General features: G+C 41.1%; 4 protein-coding genes across 4 annotated transcripts; 2 read left to right on the top strand and 2 right to left on the bottom strand.

The window, feature by feature from the left end:
* Positions 1 to 118: 118 nt before the first annotated feature.
* Positions 119 to 4050, bottom strand: LOC139631245 (neurogenic differentiation factor 4-like). The gene is made up of 2 exons (XM_071495289.1): positions 3916 to 4050; positions 119 to 1997 (listed from the first exon to the last, which is right to left on the bottom strand). Exon 2 carries the CDS (start codon positions 1991 to 1993, stop codon positions 995 to 997), a length of 999 nt encoding a protein of 332 aa, XP_071351390.1. The 5' UTR covers positions 1994 to 1997; positions 3916 to 4050; the 3' UTR covers positions 119 to 994.
* Positions 4051 to 7804: 3754 nt separating this feature from the next.
* On the bottom strand, positions 7805 to 12477 carry endou (endonuclease, polyU-specific). The gene is made up of 9 exons (XM_071494918.1): positions 12374 to 12477; positions 12109 to 12231; positions 11867 to 11989; positions 9911 to 10082; positions 9605 to 9810; positions 8691 to 8804; positions 8489 to 8595; positions 8260 to 8402; positions 7805 to 8176 (listed from the first exon to the last, which is right to left on the bottom strand). Exons 1-9 carry the CDS (start codon positions 12429 to 12431, stop codon positions 8056 to 8058), a joined length of 1167 nt encoding a protein of 388 aa, XP_071351019.1. The 5' UTR covers positions 12432 to 12477; the 3' UTR covers positions 7805 to 8055.
* Positions 12478 to 13968: 1491 nt separating this feature from the next.
* On the top strand, positions 13969 to 16810 carry tsfm (Ts translation elongation factor, mitochondrial). The gene is made up of 6 exons (XM_071494753.1): positions 13969 to 14123; positions 14451 to 14603; positions 14731 to 14859; positions 14974 to 15096; positions 15922 to 16003; positions 16234 to 16810. The coding sequence occupies exons 1-6, from the start codon at positions 14076 to 14078 to the stop codon at positions 16626 to 16628; spliced, it is 930 nt and encodes a 309-aa protein (XP_071350854.1). The 5' UTR covers positions 13969 to 14075; the 3' UTR covers positions 16629 to 16810.
* A 784-nt stretch (positions 16811 to 17594) lies between these two features.
* Positions 17595 to 21132, top strand: myl6 (myosin, light chain 6, alkali, smooth muscle and non-muscle). Its single transcript, XM_071494754.1, has 6 exons — positions 17595 to 17706; positions 18018 to 18045; positions 19309 to 19452; positions 20176 to 20349; positions 20550 to 20627; positions 20730 to 21132. The coding sequence occupies exons 1-6, from the start codon at positions 17704 to 17706 to the stop codon at positions 20756 to 20758; spliced, it is 456 nt and encodes a 151-aa protein (XP_071350855.1). The 5' UTR covers positions 17595 to 17703; the 3' UTR covers positions 20759 to 21132.
* Positions 21133 to 22240: the final 1108 nt, after the last annotated feature.

Genomic DNA, 22240 nt, shown 5'->3' with positions numbered 1-22240 from the left:
TAAACCACCGAGGTCTGGGGATAAAAATGAGAAACAAACAGGATCTCCGTCCATCTATCCATTCATCCATCCATCCATCAGCATTGACCACTTTAACAAAAAGTAAACAGAATCCATGGACTGATTGAAGTTTTAATATTTTTAATAACATCAACTTTTCCAAAAGAAACAAAATGAGAAAAACCATATGGTATCCAATGCAAATTCTGTTGGAAATTAGATATTTTCTTTTGCACAACGTTAACCTGAGAATGCTATTTTTTGCTTCTTCGCCTTGATCGCCCGTCCCATCACTCCCCACTTATTTTCTTCCAGTTTGTTTTTCTCTGTCCATAAATCTTCCTTCTGCAGACACCTTCCAAAAATCAGCGACATTGTGCTAGGAAAGCTACCTCTGACTGTGTTTCGAGTGCAAAACATGAAATAATACCCAACAAAGAAAAACTGACACAAAAGTGAAATAGTATAAGGGACAAACTAACAGTGTAAATAACAAAGAAAGAAGAAGCCTTGACCACAAATATATACAAAAGGAAAACCAGACACCTGCACAGATTAAAGTCCATATATACTGTATTAAATTAGAGAATAAATAAAAAATACTTTAATTTATGTAGAATATCTGATGTTACCAAAGCTAAATAAGAAGTGCTTATATTACAAAAACAGGACATCTGGTCAAAATTCCTGTTCGGACCTGCGGGGCTTTATTTGGCTGACATTTTTTTTAGAAAGTGTATTAGTATTAGTTTAAGTCAAGTATTTTCTAACATTAACTACGTTCAGCAGTGCTAGTCTACTGTGCAAGTGCTCCACACATTTAAAACCATTTTATTCTACCGTTCTTCTACTAGCAGTCTGTCTACTGAGAAAGATCAACCCCTCAGTCTTAAAGTCAAAGAGACATCGTCAGTGTTCATGAAGGATCAGAGGCTGGACTCGACCAGGCAGGATGTATTGCTGGCTGAAGCTGAATCCACTCTGCTGATCCTCTTTAGTCTCTGTAGACGGAGGTTATGTGACGGGGGGGCATGTGTGGTGGATGGTAGGTGTCATATGGCCCCTCTAACTGTACATCATAGCCGCTCTGAGTCTGATACAGGCCCTGGTCCACAGGGGAAGGGGAGTAGTGGTGTGGGGGTGGGTAATGGGGTGAAGGCTCCTGTTTTGGCACCAGGTTACTGCTGATGCTCAGAGGTGGTGTGGGAGGACCATCGTATGGAGGGGTCCCCACACCGCCAGCGTTATACTCATGTGGGGAGTGATTCTCATACGCTCCTCCTTTCACCGCCCTCAGGTGAAGCAGGTGAGCAGAGTCAAACGTACCATACGGTGGACTTGGCAGGCCTGGAGAGGAATAGCTCACCATGCCACCAAGAGGAGGAGGTGGTGCCCGAACACCATGTCTGTCCTCAGGTCTCATCCCAGCACTGGGAGCTGGTCCCAGCTGCAAGCAGCCAGCCACCAAGTTGGTGGTGGGCTGCGAGAGTCCTTTACAGAGCGTATCCATGAAAGCCCTGCTCTCTGTAGACAGGCCCCCTTCCAGGGCCTCAGACAGAGCACAGATGTAGTTGCGGGCCAGCCGTAACGTCTCGATCTTGGACAGTTTCTGGGTTTTGGAGTGACAGGGCATGATGCTGCGCAGGTTCTCCAGTGCATCATTCAGACCATGCATGCGTGAGCGCTCCCTGGCGTTAGCCTTTACACGCCTCGCACGGAAACGCTCCTGCCGTGCTTTGGTCATGCGCTTTTTCTTAGGCCCTCGTCGTTTGGACTTGTTTTCATCCTCCTGTCCTTCCTCTTCATCCTCCTCGTCTTCCTCCGCATCCTCACTCCCCATCTCCCTGATCTGTTGGTTTGTTCCACTTGCTCTGTAGTGATGTGATGAGACTGATGTGTCTCCATCAGGTGAGCTCATGTCGTCGTCCATCCACTGCAGAGGGCTGACGACCTCCTCTCCCTCGCCTTGTCTCACATACGGCTTAATCATCATAGTACTGCAGAAAAAATAGAAAACATCTTTGTCAAACTCTTGCACACACTGACAAGTTCCCTCATTACTGTTGTAACAACATATCAACATATTTTACTTCCGAAAAATTAAAGACATGACAAAAGTACACGTGCAACTACTGCTTTCCCAGAAGTACAGATTTGAGGTATTGAGGATTTACACTGCTTGATTCTACTTTTCCACAGGGGAAAATATCCCAAATTGTCCTTGAGCAAGACACTGAACTGAATGGGTGAATGAGACACACACTGTAAAGCACTTTGAGTGGTTGATAGTCTAGAAAAGGGCTTTATAAATGTTGTCCATTTAGCTGACAGGTACTAGTTACTTTACATGTTTAAATTTTACATACAAGCAGCAGTTTATGAAACATGATGCATTGTAATAGATTAAACTACCAACACTACACAGTTGACTCTTAATGAATATATTTACTTTACTACTTTTTTTTTTTTTTTTACTGTGACTAAAACCTTAGTGCAGACACCTCACAGCCTTTGTTTCAAATCAAAAAACCTGCAGACTCTCTCCTCACCAGAGCTTAAAATGATCTATGACTGCTCTCATCTCAGTGTGATGACACAGTTTTGTGGTATTTGCAGCATTGGTGGTATTCAGGTAGCTGAGGATAAATCAGTTGACAATAGAGGGTTTAAAATGAATTAAATGAATATATTGCAGGGCTGTACCACTGAGGACCTGGCTGAGGCCATGTCGTCTTTGACTTTTTCTGGAAGTTTGGGGGATCAGCAACCTGCAGAGGTTTTCACTCTACTATTAAAACCTTGCACATGGTGGATATCTTATAGAAAATAGACTAAGACTTTTAAGACTAAGGCCGCCTCTAGGCCAATAGAACAAGAAAGGGTTCAGTCTTTCTCCACTAGTTTATCCTGATAGTGTAAAAAAATAAAAAACACAGCATTTAGACCCTTACATAGGCAATAAAAAAGTTGCTTGAAATATTAAAGTGTTAAAACCAAAAGACTCTAGACTCTTTTTTGATGTGTGCTAATATTTTTCTGAGGAGGTTAAAGGGCTACATTAGGACCCTGTAAAGGACTTAGCCTGGAACCAGTGAGAATAAACTTTTATGATCAACAATAACCGGTAATAACCTTAAAAAAAACTATTCTGACTCACAGCATCGTTCAAAACGGGCTCAGTGTTTCAGCACCGGACAGTTCCCTCCTTAGCCACAGTCTGATTGGTCGAAATATTCCGGGACCACAAAGGCAGGATATAACTTTAACATCTTTATGTCGCATGCTGGCTTTATGTCTTTTGTCATATATGCATTATCTTTTTTTTTTTTTTTTTTTTTTTTACCCGTTGTCTCCCCCTCTGTCTCCCTCCTCCTCTCTCCGGGTAATCCCGGTCAATTTGTGAACTAGTAATGCCCCGGGCCCCGGCGTGATCAAGTCACTGACAGGACTTCAATCTGGGGCATCGCAGGATTTGCTCCGCGGATGAAGCGACGACTGTGGGATTAAATGAAAGATCGACGTCCCCCAGATCAGTGACAGAGGACTCAGATTGAATTGAAATGGACTTTTCAAAAGCCACAAATATTAATGTCTCGCCACAAATTGCGTGCCAGAGCAGCTATTTGCTAAATGTCGACCGAAGCATAATAAGATAAGCCTTTTATACTGTTTTTCATTAGATATATTTGCTGCCTGTTAACTTTCTATGTTGTTGTTTCAGTTTGGGGAAAAAAAAAACTGCAGGACTAAAACTGCGGTTCACCACATGGTTGACAAAAATTGGGGAAAAAAAAAAAAAAAAAAAAGATGTAATAGATCTGGACTAAAATGTTAAAGAAATGTGAACATCGACAGTGAGTCCCATCAACTCCTCCAGGCTGAATAAATCTCATGGATAATATGAGTAAACTTTACCGGTGTCGGTGCAAGTCCCGGGACTTCCTCCAGACGTCTGCTGATATCCGATGATGTGTTTCTGTCCTCCCCGGATCTCTGCCCGTGAACCGGAGCTGAAGTTCGGAGCTGTCCCGCAGAGTCTGTCTCAGTGCGGGTCACTCTGCGGGGGCTCTGGGTTTTAACCTCCAAGTTAAAGCTCCTCCTCCCACCCACCCACTCCCACTCCTGGTGACGCGTCTGAGCTCGCGCGTGGCCGGCCCGTGGCTCGTCGCTTGTGCGTGCGTGTGTGTGTGTGTGTGTGTGTGTGTGTGTGCGTGCGCGCAGCCTCTGTGGAGGGTCAGGGAGATGTGCATAAGCTCACTGAGACGCAAACAGGAGAGGCCCGGGTCTTTGTTGCGCGGCCCGTTGGCATCGAGCGGAGAGAGACGCGCTCCGGCGGCTGAGCCTAACTGCATGTGACAGCCTGAAAGTTGCGTGTGAGCAGGTGTTGGCTCCGTCCCCTCTTCCAGCCATCCATCCCTGCGCGCCGCGGAGATAAGCTGCTGAACAAGTTCATCTCACCCGGGAGGCGGCTCTGAGCAGACGGGGTATGTTTGGTCACATGAGCTGTGCAGTTACAGCGGTAATATGACTTGAGGACTCGTGTCACCCCCTCGTTTTGTGAAGGATAAGGGGGCAAGTTTTCTGTGTTTTGAAGCTTAAGACACCGTGACCCGTACTGACCCATATTTTTCAATAGTTGTAGGTTTGTTTGTTTTTAATGTTGAAGAAAGGCTATTTTAAAATGATATTAACATAATCTGATGATATTTTGGTTTAAACAAGTCATCGACACTGATGTGTCAGTATGGAGTGGAAGGGAAACAATATGCTTCATAATGCAGGCTGCATGAAGTTAATAACTTATGAAATTAAGTGTTTTTACTTAATTTACTGTCATAGTGTTCCTCCCTATGTGATTTTACAGTAAATACACAAAAATCTACCAACTCATATATGTTTTTCATGACAGTAGCAATCATGCTTTCATTTATATGTCTGGCACTTAGTTTGGTGACATATAAAAGGCAAGGTGGCAGGGGAAGGTGAAAACTTTTTCCACTTTTTTTGAGTGCAGGCACGTGGCTATTTCCTGGAGGAAGCACCAGTGTACTTGATTGGTACCAAACTCACAAAAAATACCAAAAGAAAAAAGAAAGTTTTTTCCTTTTTGGCCAACACTATCTGCAATAATGATTTTAATTCAGGTTGTGGACTTGGCATATAGAGATAATATATGTGCTTTAGGGTTTAGCTTTAGCTCTAAATGAGAGGCCTGAGGTACTTTACAAGATAATCTGTACACCTGAAGTACGTGCTTTTGCCTCCTCGTTCATTCCCAGGCCGACCACCCTCCCCTCTGTCCCTCCCCCTGGGTCTCTGCCTGTCCTATTCCACACCTGCAGCCTGAAATGGGAATAGCAGAGCTGGGCCTCTTGCGTCCCCGGAGCGTTACTGGCAGGGGAATATGATAGCTGAGGCCTTGTGTCCCCATTGCATACACACACACACACACACACACACACAACACAGTTTTTGATATTTATATAAAATGGAATTTGCTTTTTATTTTGCTTTAGAGTTATGAGTTGCATCCCAGTTTGATAAATTAAAAGTCTGTCTTGACAAAACTGCTTCTTATCATTTTTACTTCCGGTTTGACCCAGTTACTTCACGTCATCCATTCTTCATGTTCCACAAGTGGTGCTCAATAGCAATACTGTATGTATGCCATACTGTCCCCAGGTCCCTCAGTGCTGGCCACACATGATGGGGCCATCCTGCAGATGGTCTTCTCTTAAACATATCTCGTATTTTAACAGTCTGTGGCTCAGATGCTCATCTATTCTCCACTGGCTGCTCAGCTCACTCAGCATGTTCACGTTGCTCAGAGGACAGTCCCTCCCTCACCTTCTCTAGGTATGTTTGCGAGATGGGAATTTAGTTTATTAGAATAGGAAAAAAATGGAGGACAGATAAAACTTCACTCCAGTACACACACAAACATGACCTTCCTCTAAATCCCCAGTGTTTCTGTGTGTGATAGTGGGGGACAGTGGGTTTTGTCCATCTGTCATACTGGAAGTCCTTGGAGAGATGTCAACAGCCACAGCATGAGGAGTGTGTGCATGTGTATGTAAGTGTGTTTGTTTGTTTATGTGTGTATGTCCACGCTTAGGGATGAGGATAGATTACATGTGCAGCAATCAAAAATCATTTTCTTACAATATCAGCAGCCTCAGATACATTTTTACTGCAGCAATAGTCTCACAAGGTCACCTTAACAGACCAAGATTGTATCTTTCACTCTGCATATGTCTGTATTCACGTCAGAATGTATACCATTGGTAACACCAATGACAATGCAGTCATCAAATTGTTCAGAAAGCATACAAAAAACTCCAGAGAATGAACGTTGCCCTGTGTTTCATGGTCCCCCATCAACTTTAGAAATGGCCGGCATCTAAGCCAAACTTGAACCTCCCTCCAGCCCGGCAGCGACCCTGAGGAGACAGGGGTGATGTTGACCATGTGTCCTTCTACTAACCATCTCATTGATGGACCCCACTACTGGGTAAAATAGACACCCCCTCTCTGCCTGAACCCCTAAACCCCTTAACCCTTCCCTAAACCCTCTGTTGGCCCCCTGTTGTGCGTGCTCATTGGCTGACCGCCTTCAGGCGTCCCTTTTCCACGGGTCCATTGTCTGGCCCCATAAGCAGCTTTGTTTCTGCATGTGCAGCTGGGCTAGCCCGCGCAGCCATTAGCCGCAACACGCCAAAGGGAGAGCGGGATAATATAATTACAAAACAAAAGTCAGGTGGCTCACAGGATCTGCCAGGAGAAGCCCATTTGGGGGAGATGCAGGGACATGCTGGCGGGTGGCCAGCTATAATTCGATTATGAAGTTGTGTGAGTGACAAAAGAAACAATTGAATCTTTTTTTCTTTTATTTGCCCCACTGTGATTTAATTTGATTCCATTGGGGCTTTAAAAAGAGGGCAGTGTGAAAAGAGAGAAGATTTACTCTTCTAATTTCTAGAGTCACCAGCTCAGAAAATGTAATATTGTCTGACAACATAGCGAGAGAAATTCTTCCCTGGGTTCACTTTATTGTCATGTTGCTGCAACACTTAGACTGCATGTGAGGCCAAAATCGGATGAATTGCTGAAGGCCTAGAGTTTCCCTGCAAACTGACTGGTCTTGTGCTCTTGTTTTGCATGAACGCACACAGACTGGTGGACAATGGGATCAGTGGCAGATCCATCTCCTGTAATACTTTCTTTAAACAGGGCTGCAAGTGTGTCCCCCTGTTCTGTCAGCAGACCAGAATTTATCCTGTTAGTCACCCTAGATGAGTGAAAGAGGAAAATCAACCCCCATCCCAGCTGGACACACACACACACACACACACCATAGGATGCACCCATTCACACAGGCACACACACACTCACACTCACACACACACACACACACACACTTAACCCCACACTGGGGAGTTACACACACAGCTTTATGGACAGCTGATAAGAACAGGTTTAGCTGGTGGCTACTGTTCAGAGCAGGTCAAGCAGAACAGGATCTGTTAATGTCTTTTTGTTTCTATGGTTCATACTGCAAAAGCCTGCATTTTGTTGTTTTTCTTTTGGTTTTGTTTTGCTGTTATAAAAGACAATAAACAATTGTGTCAAACGCACACATGCTCTTACCACTGAAGGGTTGGTGTCCGTATTGTGCCCGCTCGGGGTGTGTAAACGCCCATTTTTTGCCCCATTAGGCACAGTTTGATCATGCCCCTGGGAGAGCACCACATTCTCATGCTCTGTAAGACTGCACAGAAATGTTTCACCGCAGATTAATCAACTGTCTGGTTAACTGTTTTATTCATACAAGTGGCTATGTGTGTGTCAGGGTGGCCAACTTCTGGAGCACATCAAACAAACGAAGTAATATTTGAAGAGAGATACATTTTTCAGACTGTTTTGATTGTTATGAGTACCTCTCACTTTGATAAGTGCTTTTGTTGGGAATGTTATTTCAAAGCATTTACATAATGAGTCTAATGAAAGACAGGCACACTGCTCTGTAAGTTGCTTATTGTTTAGCAGATGGCAGCTTTAGTTCCTGGGAGTCGCAGGAAAGGCAGAGCCGATGAACTTCTTCCCATCACCATAGAAAGATTTATCCCAGGTGTAAGTTTGGATAATGAGCTCCTTTCCTCCCAGGCTCAGACGACACCTAAGGAAGATAATAAAACAATATAAAAAAAATTCAGAAATCAGAAATCAGAAAAGATTCACAGGACATGTAGGTTTACTCACTGTTTTCCGGGGCGAGTGATGTAGCAGAGGCTGTAAATAGCAAAGTCAAATTCAGGGCTGCAGCCAATAACTGCAGAGCCGACCTGCTTGAAGTAGCCATCCCACATGAACTGCATCCCCATGACATCAGGGTAGGTTGTCCACTGAGAGTGACAGAAAGAAACAAAATGAAGGGAGTGCCTCATATATCACAACACAAACCACCATGGTCTTTATTGTGGATGCTTACAGGCCCATTGAAGCTATGGCTGTAGTAGTTCAGCTGTCCCCTTTTTTCAAGAAGATAAAACTGGATCCAGTTGTGGAAACCAGACACCTTTCCTCCCTTGACCTCTCCTACCACACAGGATATACAGTAGGTCTTAGTAAACCCATGGAAAGTTATTTTTAAGACATCTATGGTGTTTCAAAGACATCTGCTCTGTCCTAACCTGCAAAGATGTGTTCAAAGCCGCTGGAGTCCATTTTGTTGTTGTAGCGGGAGTACAGACCAAACCACATCATCTTCAGATCCTGAATGAACTCTTCCTCTGATGCATAGACACCTTAAAATGAAGAATAAGATTCATTTCAAACACTAGAGCAGAGGTTTTCAAACCATGGGAGCTAGGGGGAGAGACACAAGGCTTAGAAATCATAGAAGAAAATGCTCTTATAGTAACTCCATCTTTCATCAATATCAAAGTAATCCAGGGATGGTTGTCTGTACATCCACGGGCACATTACACACTGGGACTGCTAATTTCTAATTCGACAGGGACCAGTGTGTAGGATTGGCAGAAGCTGACTGAAATATCATAATTATGCTGATGTCATTTGTATATAAAACTAAGAATTGTTTTTGTTAGACTGAGCCCTTTTTATCTACATAGGGAGCGGGTCCTCTTCCAGGGAGCCTGCCATGTTGCACCTTCATGTTTACAGTAGCCCAGAACAGACAACTCAAACACCGCCTCCAGAGAAGGCCTTTTGTGTCTTTATGTTAGCTGAAGGCCACCACAGGTTCTCTTACATGCTCGGAAATGAATGGATGAAGGGAGAGCCATTCAGGTGGTTGCAATTTGCAACCTCACCACTAGATGCCACTAAATCCTACACACTAGTCCTTCACTGGTGCCAATTTGACAAAATGTAAAAAAAAAAAATAAAAAAAAAAGGCTAAATGAAAACAGGGCTCAAGTTGTGGCCCACAGATAACTCACTCTCAGTTTTGTCTGAGGTGGGGTGGCCTACAGTGTCAGACTTTGAAAACCCCTGCACCAGAGCAATAGCTTTACCAGACCTCTATGTGAGCAATGTTGAACTAGTCGTGTCAAGATGTACTATTACACATGGACCTAATTACCCTTAGTGTAGAGGAAGGCAAACAGCTCTCTGCCCAGCTCAGTGTTGGACATGGTCTCCTTGACGAAAGCCTCCTGCTCAGCCAACTGCTCAGGGCTGAAGTCTTCATTCTGTCCAGTCATCCTCTGGTAGTTGTCCAGCACAGCCAGGAAAGCCGCATATGTTGGCCTGGAGAAGAGAGCCTCCTCATCCAGGTAGCGGAACAAGCTGGTATAGCAGAGACACAAACGCCAGGTAACACAGAAAAGAGGGTAAATACATCACGATCAAGAAGAAAAGGAGCTAAAAGGTGCGACCGTCTACTCACGGCTTATAGGAGAGATCTGTCTGCGAGCTCGTCTGAGAGTCGGGCACCAGAGCCTGAGCGTCAATAATCAACTCTGAGGCTGAAGCCTTGTTCGAGTCCAGAGCATAAAGTGTCTCAGAGACAGCCTTGATATCAGCATCAGTGATCACGCTACCACCACCTCCCCCATCACCTGTGGGAAATCACAAACACACTTATTGGTATCATGTGATAGTGATTTATTCATTTCTACAGCACATGTGGTGCCACCTTGAGCTACTTGATTACTTCTATTTTATGCTATTTTATACTTTAACACAATATTTATTTTACAGCTATTAATTACTTGCATATTAAGTGCTTAGATTACATTTTCAACAAACTATAATCAATATGTGATGTAAGATAATAGTAGAAGGTATAATAGATTGTTATGTATCAATAAACATTAAACATAATAGTATGTCAAATAGTTCAGCTGAGCTCCAACTCAACAACCTACACCAATAACTGGCTGTTTACAGTCTAATAATAGTAATAATAGCAGTACTAGTACGTTTTACAACAATACAATGGTACACACTTTGAGAGGGGTTATTCACCATATTGAGTACTTTTCATATTTTACTCTAAGTACATTTTGTTTATAACACTTCAGAATGTTGTACTTTTATTTATGGTGGAGCATATTTATATTGTAGTATTGCTACTTTTACTCGAGTAAAGAATCTGAATACTTCCTCCCTCTTTAGGTATTACTAAGCACAGAAGGAGCTGGTGAAGTTGAGGCTAGAACGTAGTTGCTATCAATATGTTATATAGCACAACAGTGACACCTGCTGGTCACATACTGACAGAAGATTTGACCAATAGAGATTTGTCTCACAACCAACAGTACTGGAAGTACTGAGATTCTTTACTTAAGTAAAAGTACCAATACGACAATGTAAAAAAACGTAATTAAATGTCCTGGAAATTCTGCTCCACTAAAGGACGAAAGGTGTTACCAACAAAATAGTAACAAGTATCAATAGTAAAAGTGCTAAGAAACCGCAGAAAATCTGTGACTGATATATACACAAATATATTGTGTTACTGTTACAGCTGGTGGAGGTGCAGCTAGTTTAACTATTTTATATACAGTTAGGTTGTTCAGTCCAGTGTTTAAAACCTGGGAGTCGTACCCATTCAAAGCATCACAAGATGAATCTGAGAGGTTGTGAGATGATGTGAGATGGGAGAGGAAAGAGGAAGAAAACTAAGCTCTTGTACAGAATTTGTATTCATTTTCTTGGACTTTTTCATAATCATATCTGTTTTTTGTGAAATGCTGGTTAACAGTTGTTTGCATGAAACCATCTCAGAAGTTGAGAGGAAGAGCCTCTCTTTGGTGGAACTGCTAACAAGTCATAGACATCTGAAATGTGACATTTACCCCCAGAGGCCAAAATGTTTGGGAAACGCTGGTTTAATCCTTAAAAATGTGAAGTAATCTAGAAAATACTGTATGTTTTTTGTATAAAATTTTAATTATAATATTTAATAAATTAATAACTGTCAAATACATGTAGTGGAATAAAAACTACAACAATTCTAAAGAACTAGAACTAGAACTAGAAATACTCAAGTAAAGTACAAGTTCCCCACATTGTGTTTAAGCACAGTAAATGAGTAAATGTACTTTTGTAAATGCATTTTCTGCCGCTGCAAGTCAAGACAGTATATAGAGTCATTATTAGACCAGGGCACAACCAGATAAACTGAATGAAAAAAGAAAATGTTATAACAAATATTAGTTATTTTGCCAAAGTGCAGATACAGGGCTCATGGTCTGACTGCTGATTGCTTAGATTTAGAGTCCACCATGTGAAAATCACCAGGTGTCATAGCTGTTCAAGAAGGAGCAACACAAACAGATAGAAGCACAGAAGGTGACTAACAGTGGTGAGATAGAGTATGGCACGTGGTTGGTCTTACTGTCACAAAGGTCTGCGTAGTCGTTGCAGCAGTTTTTGTACTGGGTGCACTTGGAGTTGCAGTGGCACTCGTTCTGAGAGTTGTATTTCTCGCCACACCTGCCTTTACAAGATGTGGCTCCAGCTAGACGGAGGAGAAACAGACTTGTTATAACAGGCAAGATACAGGTTGTTAGATTTTATATATACATACATATTTTTTTGCAGAAGTTTACAATGAGTTACTGATAAGTTGGCGCTCACCTTTACATATTTCAGCGTAGTCTGAACAACAGTCTCTGTAACGCTCACAGGATGGGTTACACTGACAGGAGAAATTATTGTCTGTTCCATAACCACAGCGACCCTGACATGAGTCCAGGGAGTCTGGAAGCCAACAGGGCAGATTGGTATTTTAATGACACAACAATGCAGTGATATTTGTATTTGTACCTGCATTACATGGTTATTGATAAACCTATAATAATGGGTTATGGTGATAGTAGAGCAAAAAAAATAAATCCCTTACTGCTGTATCCCCGGCAGAACAGGGTCACACAAAGTGCAAGGAGAGCAATGACCTTCATCTTGGCTCAGCGGCAACCTGAAAACAAGGTGAACTGGCTGTTATCATGGTCTCCCTTTTATAGCAAGTTTCAGCTGACCAATCCCAACGCAACACTCATATTAACCCAGCCCATAGGTCGAGGCATCACTAACTTCAGTGTGATCATGTCTCTCGGATATAAACATTCAAAAAACAAAGGTGTAACGTATTTCTTAATCATTAGTTACTGATGACAAAACGTGAGGTGTTGAAGAGCCATGGCACACCTAAACATAAAAACATTGAAAAAACAAAGGCGTGACATACTTCTTAATAATTAGATACTGGTGATGTGTTCATAGGTCAACAAAACGTGAGGTGCTGAAGAACCGTGGCACACCTAAACAAGTGGGACTTGTTTGTTGTTTTAAAAAGTATTCATAAACTTTCTGTCTGTCTCCTCTCTGTGAAACTGCACACCTGCTCCGCACACAGATGGCGCTTTATTGTATCAATGAATTACCATATCAAGGTGTGGGTCATGATAACAACTGCAGTTTCAGACTTTTTACATTTATTATGACAAATAATGTTTGTACATTCAATTAAATTAAACATCAAGAAAATGTTTCTTTTACAGCCCCTTGTGTTTTACAGTAAAGCAATGAATTCTAAAATAAAATTATGTAAAGTTATTAAGTCTTTCAACACCCTTTCTTATTTCTCTTGGCAGAGTGAGCAGATGCTGTATTTCACAGGGTTTGTGCAAGATAGTTCAGATTACCCAGAAGTGCTCACCTGTGACCAGTGTCCCTGGTCACGTTGAGGTCATTGCTCCCTGTGAAACCACAAATACTACTCAGCAAAGATGCAAAATTCATCAAAGGGTGTATATATATCGACAAAGACATAATATATTCAGAGGGCTTCTAAATGAATGGAAAGTAGACAATGTTGAAATAATTCATGGTTTTCTATTTCTAACCCATAAAAGAAAACTACACATTTGTGGTTTTTCTTGGTATTTGCTGTCAGTGCAAGTGTCCACATCCAAGTAAATTCTAACTGGTCATATGCATAATTTCGGAGGCCTTGTCACTGTCAAAAGACGTAGTCAATTGTGATTTGAGCAATAGTAACAGATACAAGAACGAGAAGGTGTTCTCGTAGAACAGTGGCTCCCAACCTTTTTGTCTGGTGAGCCCTTCAAACGAAGGAATTCTTACTTGAAACCCATCATCACCAGTTGCATTTATTTTGAATAATTTGTAGAAATAAGTGATAAGTGATTCACGAGAAAAAAACTAAACAAAACAAAGAAGAGATCCTATAATAACTGAGCACAATTGTGCGAAAGAAAAATGTTTTCTCTGCTTTTATCCTCTTCATCATCTCAGGACCTCTCAGATTTTCTTGCGTCTTTTGCTTTAGACATACATCTTCAAATTCATAAATACCTATTTTGGGTTAAGAATCATACAATATAGTTTTTTTTTGAGGGCAATGCAGCTGCTGGAAATGGCTTCTGAAATGCAACTATACTCCCGTGCTGTAGAGGGCGCTGAAAGGTGTAATGACCAACCTAAGTTTGACTAGTTTGGCCCTACACGGCACCCGTACACAGCGTGGACTTCAATGACATTCTGAGCTTTCATAAGACGTCTCGCTTCTCCAGGCTGAGGTGATGTCGTTCACCTTTCTATTCAGAACAGTCACGAGAGATGTTGCAAAGGTGAGCAGACTGAGCTTCACACTCAGCCGTTTCCTTCACGTTTGGCCTCACGCTTGAGCTGTCAGGAGCTGGCTCTGCTCGTTAGCCTCTGTGCTGTCTGGTGGACCAGCCATTTAAAAACCACTTAAAATGAGCTGCCTGGCTCATTCATTCATATTAAATGTTAATCAGATGTAATTGTGGCTAGATACTGCTGCGTGGCGCTTTGCTGAAAGTGGCAGAAGTTTTGGTACATCTGACTGTCCTCTAAAGACACAGTGAACCTAGGTCACTGGTCTTCTGAAGTTATTCTGTGTAAAAACACTTTCCCCCATCTGTCATCCTCAGGTCAGCCTTTGCCAGCATGTACAGTCGTTGCACACAGGTTGTCGGCTCCTGGCAGCAGACAAAGCCCTCCTGATGAAACTGCGGAAAAGCACCGGCTACACTTTCATTAACTGCAAGAAAGCACTGGAGAAGTTTGATAATGACATAGCACAGGTAACCCCCTCCCTCTCTTGATCTCCCTCTGCACTCACAGCTCAAGTGTGGTAAACACATTATAGATTTGGTGCTGAAACAAGAAGCTGTGCGAACGAGTTACTCATGAGATTTACTGTCCTTTCAGGCAGAGGCCTGGTTAAATGAGCAGGCTCAGAAGGAGGGTTGGAGCAAAGCTAACAAACTGGAGGGCCGCAAAGCCAAAGAGGGTCTGATTGGTCTCTTTGTAGGAGATAAAGCTGCAGTTATGGTGGAGGTAAGGCTCGTGGTGGCTGTTACTGACATAATCATTTCAGTTGATCAGTCTCCAGTCTGCTGGGCACGGTGGCCTCCAGTGATCTCTGTCTTACTCCTTGTCTGTCTGACGCAGGTGAACTGTGAGACAGACTTTGTTGCCCGCAATGAGAAGTTCCAGCAGCTGGTGAAGGATGTGGCATTCGCCACCTTGGCTCACCACCAGAATAAAACCCAAAGCCAGGCGGGATATATCAAGGTAAAGTCACACAAAGTTCTTCAATTTGATTTACTTAATACTTTTTTCTGTGTAATGTCAATGCTTATACAAAGTGGCATGCGAAAGAGGTGTGAGGAGGATTCACTTCTTTTGACAGCAGTTGAATATTCCAGTAAAGCCAACTCAATACAAGTACAGTTTGTTTGTTTTTTTTGTTTTAAAAAAATGCTTAATTGCTTTCCTGCCAATAATCAGTCATATTTTCCCATATTTACCTGTGGTTTGCCCCAGTTTGCAGCCTCATGTTAATAGCCAAAATGCCAAACAATTCCTTTAACCCCCACACTGTAGTTAACATCTGACTGCCAAGCTCCATCTTACAACATTAGTTCTTTATTATATTCATGATGGCCTTTTGTATAAACAGTTAATGACATCTTATAATTGATGGCATTAATAACTAATTAAAATATTCACATACACATACACATTTGAATGTGTTATAAATGATTTGTTACATGTTTATATACTGATAAACAGACCAAATATGAGTTGGTCTGGCAGTGCCAAGCTACTAAAGAGGTGTGGTTGTTACAGTAAAGTGTTTTTCCTATATCAAATTCACTGTATATTGTTAACCCTGTAGCACAGTGGTGCTGATGGAGTAAAACTGAAGATTAAACTTGTCTATTGAAGTTTCTTCCAATATTACAGAGTCAAGCTGTACACATCTCAGAGTGTGATGCCGGTTTGATGTGGCATCAGATAACAGTGCGATGCTTTTTACAAAATTTTGACTTAAAGAGTTTTTCCACAGGAATTTTTTGTACATTCTGACTCTGCGGACATCTTTTTTGTTTTCAGAGTGTCTTGGCAGGTGAGGACTTAAACAAACTCAGTGTGGATGGAGGAGCTTCACTTGCAGACCAGGTGGCTCTCACAATAGGTACAGTATGAAAGTGTTTTTTCCCCCTAAAGTTATGCATCTCAGTTTCATTCAGTGGCCGTCGAACGGTTGTTATTGTTGTTTTGGTCCAGCAAAAATAGTTTTGACTTTATACCATGTAAATTGAGGGTTAAAATGAATCATTCAGAGCCAAAATGAATTATTTACTATCTAAGAAAATAGTTTGTTTTGCTGAAATTATTCATTGTTAAAACGCTCTTCCTTCTCAGGTCGCCTCGGTGAAAACATGTCCGTGAAACGGGCGGTGACAGTTGGCGTCCCTGCTGAGTGGCACATCGGCTCATATGTACATGGTGGTGTGAGCGGTCAGACTGAGGTGGCCATGGGGCGGTACGGTGCACTAGTCATATTCCAGGGTGGAAAGGAGGCAGAGCAGGAAACTTTAGGACGGAAGCTGGGACAGCACATAGTGGGAGAGGCCCCTTTGTCCCTGGGCAGCAACGATGACCTGCCCTGCGGTGAGAGCGAGACACGTCTGCTGCCTCAGACCTTCCTGGGAGACCCCAGCAGGACTGTAGCACAGTTCCTCAAGGATCAACAGGCTCGCGTGCTGGACTTTGTCCGATTTCAGTGTGGAGAGACAGCCAGTGAAAAAGCTGAATGAAAGGAGGAAAATGATTTATTCAGTAGGATATTGTCGTATGTTTTAATTTCATATGAAAAGTACCCATTTATAACGCATTGTCACACACACCTTGTCAGCATGAATTTGAAAGCAGAATATATAGACCTACCAGCATTGGTGCCTGATGAAATAAACAATTGATCAATAAATTTTTTTTTTCTGGAAATCTCAGTCCAAGTTAATTCTATATGATACACAATGTTTTAAATTGCGAGATTCACCCATTTGAATAGATGCATTTGTTGTTAAATCAGCATGTCTTGCTGTAATTATTTTGAAATAGTGATATTGTTTTCGTCCACAGCATCCTCTAAATCAGTCAACCCACTTGAATGTGCCAATACAGTGTAATCATTTTCCTATTTTCTTGTATATCCTTTGGTTCCTCTCATCCTCACATGTATTTAAATGTGAGGTTGAATAGGAGAAAAGACTCATTTCTAGAGGGGATGTAGTTTTTGTTAAACCTTACATGCATTCTCTCAAAAAACTGCGCGTAATTCAAGAAAAAAAAAAAAAACACTTGAATATCTTGAAAGGGTGTTGCTACTCGAATGAAAGGTGATAATAAGTTAAGGTGCCGAGCTTGTTTGGACCTTATACTGTATACTTAGTAAATTACCAACACTGTAAAGGCCTAGATGCTGCCCTGTGTTGTGTAGACTCCCTAAAGGTCACAGTACAGTGCAATCCATCATGCAAGACCATCAGGGAGGTGTCTGGTCCTCAGTTCATTCTGCAGCATGATAGTGACCCCAAACACACAGTCAGTCTTCAAAGACAAGGCGAGCAAGGAGTCCTGTCGTGGGTTATAGGCATTGCTATAAAAACAAACAAACAAAAAAAAACAACAACTATAGAGTTTGTGTTATATGCTGCTCCTCTGCAAACAAGCGAGAAACGCAGGTGTGGAATGGAGGTCTGTGATTGGCTGTTGCCACTCAAGCTGCGGTGACGTCAGCAGGGATGTGGAGCAGCCGGAGCTAGCTGCTGCTGCTGCTGCTGGTGTCTTCATAGCTGCATCCTGTCTGTGTCTCTCATCCCAAAAACAGACATGGTAAGTGAAGACACTTCCAAACTGATATGTCGAAATGTTTAGATTTTTTTTTGTTTTTTAAATAGATTTTTTTTTTGTACTTGAAAGTTGTTGTTCATTCGTAGATATTGAAAACATAAAACCTAGGTAATGTTAAGCTAGCTGCGCGTCTGTGCTGGCCTGCTTTAAGCCTTTAGCTACAATCCTTTTCTTCTCTCTGCGTTAGAGCTAATGCAGGATTAACTCTGAGCTTTTCTCATCAAACTAATGTCAACTTCCGTTTTTTTTTGTGTCTGTTACTCTCTTCTGCCTCCTAACCCTGCCTCAACCAGTCTGACTTCACAGAGGATCAGATCATGGGTGAGTTAACATCTAAAGGGGTTGTCTTCTTTTAATGGTTAAAGTTATTTTTTACGGCACAGTAATATAGTAGTAATAAACATATCATCATTTGAAACAGCTTTTTGAATTGTCAACCCGTAGATTGGCATTTGTCTCTGCAAACCACAGGATCCCTGCAGGTATCTCTGTCTGACTGAGGCATAGTGAACTAAACATTTTCAGCTGTATGTGGTTTAAATGTTAATGTGTGCAGTGCTTGTCACGACTTAACACTTGTGTTGGTGATCTTTTGCTTGCTGATGCCAAAATATACTTTTCAGTGTGAGACATGTCACCAGTCATGATAAATACAGGTTGTGTGTAGCAGAGCAGTGTATGGATCAGGGTGTGGGCTCTGTCTATATGCTGTTCACTTAAAGGTGTGGCAAAACTGCTCTTTTCAGGCACTCACTAAACCAGCAGCAGATTGTTAAACACAGACAGCAAACACTGATGCTGGACACCAGCTACTGTATTTTGTGTCACTGTTTAACAAAAGAAGTCTTGTTGGAGGAGTGGGAACTATTTGTGTTTATGAGGCTAGCATTTGCTCCAACAGCCCCCACCTCCAGTCCCTTACGCTGGCAAGAGTAGCCTTAGGCGATGAGGTAGATTGTTCAAACAAAACTTTGTATTTCAGTATTTTTCAGTTGGTTTCCAATCTTATACTGAAGTAATACAAGAGCAAGAAAATCAAAAATGTTTTCTTACTGAAAAGGGGTGAATGTGGAGGAAGGAAAGAGATTAGAAAACAAGACTACCCAACTCCCTACTTGAGTGAAGGTATGCATCTATGAAGGTCCTCCAAAGACCTGCTCCTGTTAGAAGAATTTTTTCCCCCTTTCATTATGCTGTATATGGGCCTGGATATAACATTGCAGGTGCAGTTAGGGGCTTTAATAAATGGCTCTAACAATGAAATTTCACCAATGCAATTGCACAAAGCTAGTTTTGTTTTGGGTTCTGAAACAGTTAAATTATGTGAGAACCACAGTGTGAACTGATTGGAGACCTACCTACACAGCCGTGTAAAGAACTGCCATGCATCTTTGAAGACACAGAGAATTAATTGCATGTTTGTACTCTCAAAACCACTTTGTTCAATAAAATGACAGGTTGTATCTGTAGGATTGTAAATCCTCTGTTTTTATGTGTATGTTTTTGCTTATGTCACCTGTAATTTCATTAAGCTAATATACTGTACAACTGTATCTGAGCTCTCCCTTTTTGTCCCCATGTTAGAGTTCAAGGAGGCCTTCCTTTTGTTTGACCGGACGGGTGAGGGGAAGATAACCTACAGCCAGTGCGGTGATGTTATGCGAGCCCTTGGACAGAACCCTGTCAATGCTGAGGTGCTCAAAGTCCTGGGAAACCCCAAATTAGAAGGTGACCCACTGACCTACTATTCACATGATTAGACCAAATCAGCTCGACCTAATGCATTATCATGGCTTTGGTTCACAGTTAAGTTGGGCGATTTGTTCACAGTTATATCATCACAGTTAAAGGGTACGGCTGTGAGCCTACAGAGTGTTTCTTTTTGCAATGTAAACAATTCAATGCCCTTCAAATCCTTTGTCCAAATAGCCCTTCTTTCGTTCTTAATGAACTCAAAGGGCAGATGTAGCTCTAATGTTGACAGTAATGTCTATGTGCACAGGTGTGTGCAACATGCACAATTGCTACTATTAATGCAGTGAAAATGCTGAGAAAATAAGAGATTCTCTAATATTTTTTTCAAGTAGTTATCAAATCTTATTTGTGAGTTTGCTGGGAGGAGATAATAGAGTTTTCTCCCCTGAACCAAAACATGAACAGGTGTTTGAAACTAACAGCAAACTGTATCTTGTAATGCTGCAGTGTTTTATTAACTTTGGTTACAATGATGTGATACATCTCTGAAAAGAAGCACTGAAACTGACAAATGGGAATCCAGCCCAAATCTCTGATATTATGAAAACTGCATTTATTGCTTATGCTGGGAGTGAAGAGAGGCTCCAAGCATCCTGACATCCATACAAATCTGCTCCAATATGTTACAGTTTTACAGGTGTTTAAAAAAAAGTGACTTCACTCTCATGTCTCCGTTTGTTATTAATTTACCTGCAGAGATGAACCACAAGATGCTGGATTTTGAACAGTTCCTGCCCATGCTTCAAGCCATTGCTAAGAACAAGGACCAGGGCTCCTTTGAGGACATTGTAGAGGGCTTGCGAGTCTTTGACAAGGAGGGAAATGGTACAGTGATGGGGGCAGAGCTACGTCATGTCCTCACCACACTAGGTAAGACCTCAGATATCAGCGAAACACAGTGTTAGTCCTCTTCAAATAATCACCACTGACCCTTTTCTGTTTTCTTGTCATGCTTCTTATCGTAGGTAAAATCCCCTCAGGCACCTCTCTACCAGAGAATCCTCTGTTAGAGAATCCTACTTGTTTTTATTATACCATACAATGGTTAGTAATTCCTGTTTGTGTACCAGGTGAAAAAATGACAGAGGAGGAGGTGGAGACACTTTTAGCAGGACACGAAGACGCCAATGGCTGCATTAACTATGAAGGTAAAACCACAAATACCTCACAGCTTAACAGCAAAAGCGTGTTCCTGCTTATTTCTGAAATGCTCCAGGCTCAATTCTGATGTTTTGTTTTTCACCTGACAGAACTCGTCCGGATGGTGATGAGCGGTTGAGGAGTTCAGAGATACACTTCCAGCTTTAATTTTATTCCGTTTTGTATTGTTTGTCTCATCTTGCCCTTCCATCCATGTCATCCTACCTCCAACAAGTCTGTGTTTTCTTTATTTAGTCATCTTTATTTTATAAGTGCCTTTTGTGTCTAATGTGGAAAGACCCTTTCATCTCATTTTCCAAACATTATTCAACCTTGCAGGCACAATCAACAGTAATAATCCCTCAATGATTTAACCTTTGTCCTCTTTGCATTTTTGTCGGTCAACCCTCTTCAGTCTTGTTGTATTTTTGGTTTTTTTTTTGTGTGGATGGATATGATAATGTGACATGTTACATTTAACAGTGTTGAATAAAAATCATGGTCTATAAAGCGTGTGTTATAGATATTACACTTATTTAATCACAAACAAAATATTTTATTAGAACAAATATAAATCAATATTTAAAAAAATCTGTAAAAATATAGGGAAATGTTAGACAATATAATTACAAAAAATATAAAATATGTAAAATATTGGTAAAGCATTGCAGAAATATTAGAAAAATCAGGAATATATTGGAAAATTATAAATACAAGTAAAATATTTGAAAAAATATCGTCAAATATTACCAGTAGAGAATAAAATCTGAAAAATATAATTATCAATACAATATTTAAAAAATAGGACTAATACATCTAGAAAGAAAAAAGAAAAATATTGTAAAATATTTGAAAAATGTTCATTGAAAATATTGATAACATAATTAATACTTTTACTTCAATACCTTTCAGAGGGAAATATTGTAGTTTTTACTGCATCTATTTGACAGCTTTAGTTCGTTTTTATTTGTTATGTTATTAAAAAAAGAAGAGTTTGTAAAATACTATATTATGTCAAAGATTAGTGGTTCCCAACCTTTCTGGCTCGTGACTCTTACTAAAAAGAGTAATAGTGTCATTTTTGTTAGTTGTTACACCAGAAACACATTTCCCCTCCAGTCTTTTTAGATGGTTTTACTTTGGCTCAAAGAAGTTGAATTATCTGATACGTAAAAAAAGAGCATTGTGTATGCCTCCAAAGCACAGACATGTAGTAGAACATAAATCATCTCACAACCCCTCTGATCTAGTGGCCTTTTGGAGGGGCCCGACCCGCAGGTTAAAGACAATTGGAGCAAAATAATTACTTGTATAAAATAGTTAAAACTAGCTCCACCTCAATTGGCTACAACAGTAAAATACTGCTTACACACTGATGCATCAATATTAACTCTAAAAATATCAGAAAAGAAATCAGTCACTGGACACTTTACTACAACCACTACTTTTAGTGCCGTTCCTTTATGTACATTTAGCCAATAAAACTTCAGTATTTTCACTAAGTAGTTTAAATACAGAACTTTCACTTTAAGAAGTACTTTTACATTGTTGTATTGCAACTTCTACTGAAGTAAAAGTCATTATACTTCCTCCACCAAAACGGAAAACTGAGCTGAAAACT

Source organism: Trachinotus anak, unplaced genomic scaffold (assembly GCF_046630095.1).
Source record: "Trachinotus anak isolate AG129_WGS33_773 ecotype Australia unplaced genomic scaffold, CSIRO_AGI_Tana_v1 ptg000013l, whole genome shotgun sequence".
NCBI classification, from domain to species: Eukaryota; Metazoa; Chordata; class Actinopteri; order Carangiformes; family Carangidae; genus Trachinotus; species Trachinotus anak.
The sequence above is the reverse complement of the archived record's forward strand: the minus strand, read 5'-3'. Positions and strand labels throughout refer to the sequence as shown.

Coding starts and splice junctions, on each gene's coding strand:
- endou (XM_071494918.1), bottom strand. CDS start 12,431: ATGAAGGTCATTGCTCTCCTTGCACTTTGTGTGACCCTGTTCTGCCGG. Junction 10,083..11,866: donor CTACGCAGACCTTTGTGACA/GTAAGACCAACC, acceptor GATTTCCCACAG/GTGATGGGGGAGGTGGTGGT. Junction 8,403..8,488: donor GCCATAGCTTCAATGGGCCT/GTAAGCATCCAC, acceptor TGTCACTCTCAG/TGGACAACCTACCCTGATGT.
- tsfm (XM_071494753.1), top strand. CDS start 14,076: ATGTCGTTCACCTTTCTATTCAGAACAGTCACGAGAGATGTTGCAAAG. Junction 14,860..14,973: donor AAGCTGCAGTTATGGTGGAG/GTAAGGCTCGTG, acceptor TGTCTGACGCAG/GTGAACTGTGAGACAGACTT. Junction 15,097..15,921: donor GCCAGGCGGGATATATCAAG/GTAAAGTCACAC, acceptor TTTTGTTTTCAG/AGTGTCTTGGCAGGTGAGGA.
- LOC139631245 (XM_071495289.1), bottom strand. CDS start 1,993: ATGATGATTAAGCCGTATGTGAGACAAGGCGAGGGAGAGGAGGTCGTC.
- myl6 (XM_071494754.1), top strand. Junction 18,046..19,308: donor CACAGAGGATCAGATCATGG/GTGAGTTAACAT, acceptor TCCCCATGTTAG/AGTTCAAGGAGGCCTTCCTT. Junction 19,453..20,175: donor GGGAAACCCCAAATTAGAAG/GTGACCCACTGA, acceptor ATTTACCTGCAG/AGATGAACCACAAGATGCTG.